Below are 3,972 nucleotides of genomic sequence, written 5' to 3'. Positions count from 1 at the left end.
GCCGGCGAGGGGACTTTGAGCCCGAGCGCTGCGGCTGGCCCCGGCGGCGGGGAGACCTGAACTGGAATATTATTCCTGACTTGTGTGCTGCCAAGTTGTTCTGGCAGCAGTGGTAAAGGTAAAGGCTAGAGCTAAGCCCTGGCTTCAGGATGTGAAGGAAATATGTGATGCTGGGTGCAAGGTGTCTGCAATTGTGCTTGGTTTTGCCTCCTGGGATGGGGCAGACGTGTCACTAAAGGGGGAAAGAAGACAATGGAAAACTATAGAACAAAATACTTTGTATTTTTCAAATGTCTCATATTTCAAAATTAGACACACATATACCCCCATACACATCCAAAGAATATTTAAGGCATATGACACCTTTCAACCATTTGAAAGTAGAATAATCTTGTTTCCAAAAAAGAAAAAGCCTGGAAATGGAAATCCAGACAGAAAGCTCTCTCTTCTCTTTTCCCCTCTCGTGCTGAAGAAGTTCTGCCTTGAAGAGAGGTGTTTATACCTCTGGAAATCTTAGAAATTGTCAGTCCTGTGCAGCCATTCAGCTCACAACAGATGTTGTCTGAGAGAAGACAGAACTTTGGCATCTATTTTACTGACTTCTAAGTCCCCCTTTCTATGAACAGATGAATCTAAGAACCAGGTACAAGATAACGGGACCAGCCTCGGATGGCAGACCAGAAAAAAGGAAGTTCCATTCCCATTCATGCCACAGTTTTGATCCTGCATTCATAGGAGCTACTGCTGTCTTGGAATTCTTTCCTTTTCTCCCCAAAAAAAGAATCAGCTGGCCTTTCAGTTACCAACAGTGGTGTCTCCTTTCTTGTTACAACACTCTACATCATCTCTCTTTCAGCGAGCCATGGCCATGCCAACTCTGGCTCTGTTTGGTGGCTCTGGTTTGAACTCTGGTCTGGTGTGACTCCCTTTTGCTTTCCAGCCTGTGACATGGATCCCAGTGCTGTTCCACTGGGCACTTGAAGAAGAGATGGCTCTGGGAAGTTCTGTCCTTCTGCTGTGCTAAAAAATGGCATTTGGGAGTGCAGCTGATTTGAGAACTGAGCTTCCTGCATGTAGAAATCACTCCAAGGGACAGCCTGATAGGCAGTGGTGTCTGCTGAGGGAAAAGCAACAAAGGAAAGAGAATAATGAAAATAACAGCAGCATGTCTACGCTCAGTGCAAACAGCATTGCAGCCATGCTCTGGTGGTCACTGCAGTAGAGCAGACACCACATATAGATAAAGGATCACTTTGCTGTTTACGCTGCAGTGTTTTTATCCAAAAGGTAGTTCTTAGGAGGAAAAATCTTGGAAATTCATAGCATTGTTATAATGTAAAAAGAAATCATGATGTCACTCAGCACTGATCCTGAGAGTATGTAACAATATTAGAGACACCCACCCCCCAATTTTTTTTCTCCACTCCTATTTTCCAAGAGGTTCCAACTCTGTCAAGCATAACCTGAATGTTTAATCTTCACTTTCATTTATGGAAGCTGGAAGCAGGAATGTATTGCTAAGTAATAGCTATAATCCAACTAAGCTGTCCACTTGCTTACTCGGTGAAGTAAGACTCACGGGTGTGTCTGCACTGACAGACTGGTTCCCTGCCCACTGCACTTTGGGAACCTGGAACCTTTTTAGGAAGAAATTCTTCCCTGTGAGAGTAGTGAGGCAGGTTGCCCAGAGAAGCTGTGGCTGCCCCATCCCTGGAAGTGTCCAAGGCCAGGTTGGATGGGGCTCTGAACAACCTGGGATAGTGGAAGGTGTTCCTGCCCATGGCAAGGGGTTGGAACTGGACGATCCTTAAAGTCTCTTCCTACCTAAACCATTTCATGATTCTGTGAACTTGGTCAAAACAGTTGTAGGATCCCTTCCTCAAACAGAACAGCCACGCACTGCTGATTGTGCTCTGGACAGAGTAAGAGAATATCAACTCTGCCTCTGTTCCTTCAACAATCTTTCAACTTTATCAGCCTGCACCTTTACACACCCCTTATGCTCACACAATGTGCCCCAAAGAATGCAACACACACTTTGGCATCACGCTATAAAAATGTTAATTTGGTGCACTGGGGCACAGCCCTCTCATTATTTCTGGCACTTCAGACTGAAAAACCACTGAGAAGAATATTATGCCTTGAAACCAGAGAGGGGAGACAGGCCAAGTGTGGTAGATAGCACAGGTGCTGCCAACCTGGCCTGGACAATGTCAGCAGGAATAAGGGGAACAAGAGCCAGTTTGCAGCCTGCTGTGAGTCAGACTCTGAGTCAGACTTCCCCCCCTAACAAGGTCCACAAGACTGGTACAAAACCAGCAGCAGCATCTGTGATCTGAAACTATTCTCTTATGTGATAAGACAAGACATGTAGTTTTTGGACTGTGAGCTTAATTCAACAAACCTGACAGTCCAAATAAACTAACTGCAATGGTTTATCATTTGATTATACTTGGGCTTGAATAACTTCAAAATACAAAGCCTGGACACAAAACAAAGAGACCAACAGTGCCAGTTTCACCTAGTTACTTTTCAGAAAATTATGCAGAAGTGCCTTAATCTGTTGCAAATTCAAACCAGAGGAAGAAAAAGAAAGACTCTATATGCATACTCTACTGGCTTCTGTCTCTCTCTTCTTTTGCACTACCGCAAGATATGAAACTTCAAACTGGTTTCTGCAGGAGCCCAACAGAGTGAAAAGCCTGTTTTTCTTCCTACCTCCAACTATTCCACTTGCTGTGGCACCTTTTCGATTTTGCACCCTTGATTCCCACCCACATATACCAAAGGCATGTTCACTTGCACAACAGTACACTCCTGCAAAAGTTAGTTCTTCAGTCCAGAGAAAAACTACTGCACTACCTGACACATTCACATTTAATGCTCTTTCTGACATGTGCAACCTGTGTAGTAACTTTTGATTCAAATGAATGGGTCACTCAGCACTTAAAAAAAAAAAACACAAGCATACAAGGAAATTAGAAAAAAAGATGGGCCCATATATATATATATATATACACACATACATATATATCTATATATCTGTGCATGCATGTGCACGTTTCTACTTTCTGTCACAGCCACCAGTAAAACCACTGATCATCCTGAGTGTTGCAGGGTATGGTTTAGTTACTCCAGAGATGCAGGATGACAAAATATTTCAGAAATTTACCTGAGATTCCACTTGACTGCTGCGGCACAAGCTGTCCCCCCATGTGGTTTTGTCCATAGCCTTGTGTGGCTCCATAGGTTACTGCTCCAGTGTTACCAGGTAAGGCCAGGAAAGCTGAATGGGACTCAGGGGGTGTTGGAGGAGGGAGGTGGTCACTGGAGAGCAAATTGGTGGCCAGGTGATCTGGCAGTTGGCAGAACTGGGAGAGCTGGTGCTGCTGGGAATATTGGGACAGCTGGTAAATTCCCCCCTGGCTGCTGTACTGGCAGTACGTGGTCTCCAAGTTCCCTGCAGTCTCCAGCTGCTCAGGGTAATGGCAGGAGGGTGGTGGACTAAAGCTGCAGAGAGCAAGGAGAGGCAATCCAGAGATTAAAGCAGGGTCAACAGCTACAGCAACCCATCCAGTAAACAACTGTGTTATTGCCAACCCTGATCTGGCTCCAACCCCTCCTCCCAGATGCCAGGACAAGGGCAACAGAAACCACTTGAGCCAAGTGGTATCACAGGAGGATTCTTCACCAATGGGCATTAGCGGGGATTATCTTCCCACTCTCCAAAGCACACCCCAAAGTTTGAAACATCCTCTCTTTTGCTTGACAAGTATGCAATTCTGGAAGCATTCTGACCAGAGGTATCACTTGTCTCACAGCAGGTGCCCTGTCCCACTATGCACATCATGCAGCTTTTCATGCTTCATTTAAAAGATACTGTCACTCCTGCACCTCACTTTTCACTTATGCTCCCACCTAATTCCTTGTCCCATGTCCCACATTCACCCTCGCAAGGCTTCTCCCAGGCTT

General features: G+C 45.3%; 1 protein-coding gene across 1 annotated transcript in view; it reads right to left on the bottom strand.

Annotated features, from left to right (window-relative positions):
• Positions 1-762: 762 nt before the first annotated feature.
• The window catches only part of LOC115307193 (homeobox protein NOBOX-like), a 16,413-nt gene continuing 13,203 nt past the window's right edge, over positions 763-3,972 (bottom strand). Inside the window, exons 7-8 of the mRNA XM_029958159.1 lie at positions 3,173-3,510; positions 763-1,117 (exon numbers count right to left, since the gene is read on the bottom strand). Coding sequence (XP_029814019.1) covers positions 837-1,117; positions 3,173-3,510 — 619 coding nt within the window. The 3' untranslated portion in view covers positions 763-836. The remainder of the gene's footprint in view (positions 1,118-3,172; positions 3,511-3,972) is intronic.

Source organism: Manacus vitellinus, unplaced genomic scaffold, assembly GCF_001715985.3.
Source record: "Manacus vitellinus isolate BGI_N305 unplaced genomic scaffold, ASM171598v3 scaffold_143_pilon, whole genome shotgun sequence".
Classification (NCBI taxonomy): domain Eukaryota; kingdom Metazoa; phylum Chordata; class Aves; order Passeriformes; family Pipridae; genus Manacus; species Manacus vitellinus.
Note: the sequence above shows the minus strand (reverse complement) of the source record. Positions and strands in the feature narration are given on the sequence as shown.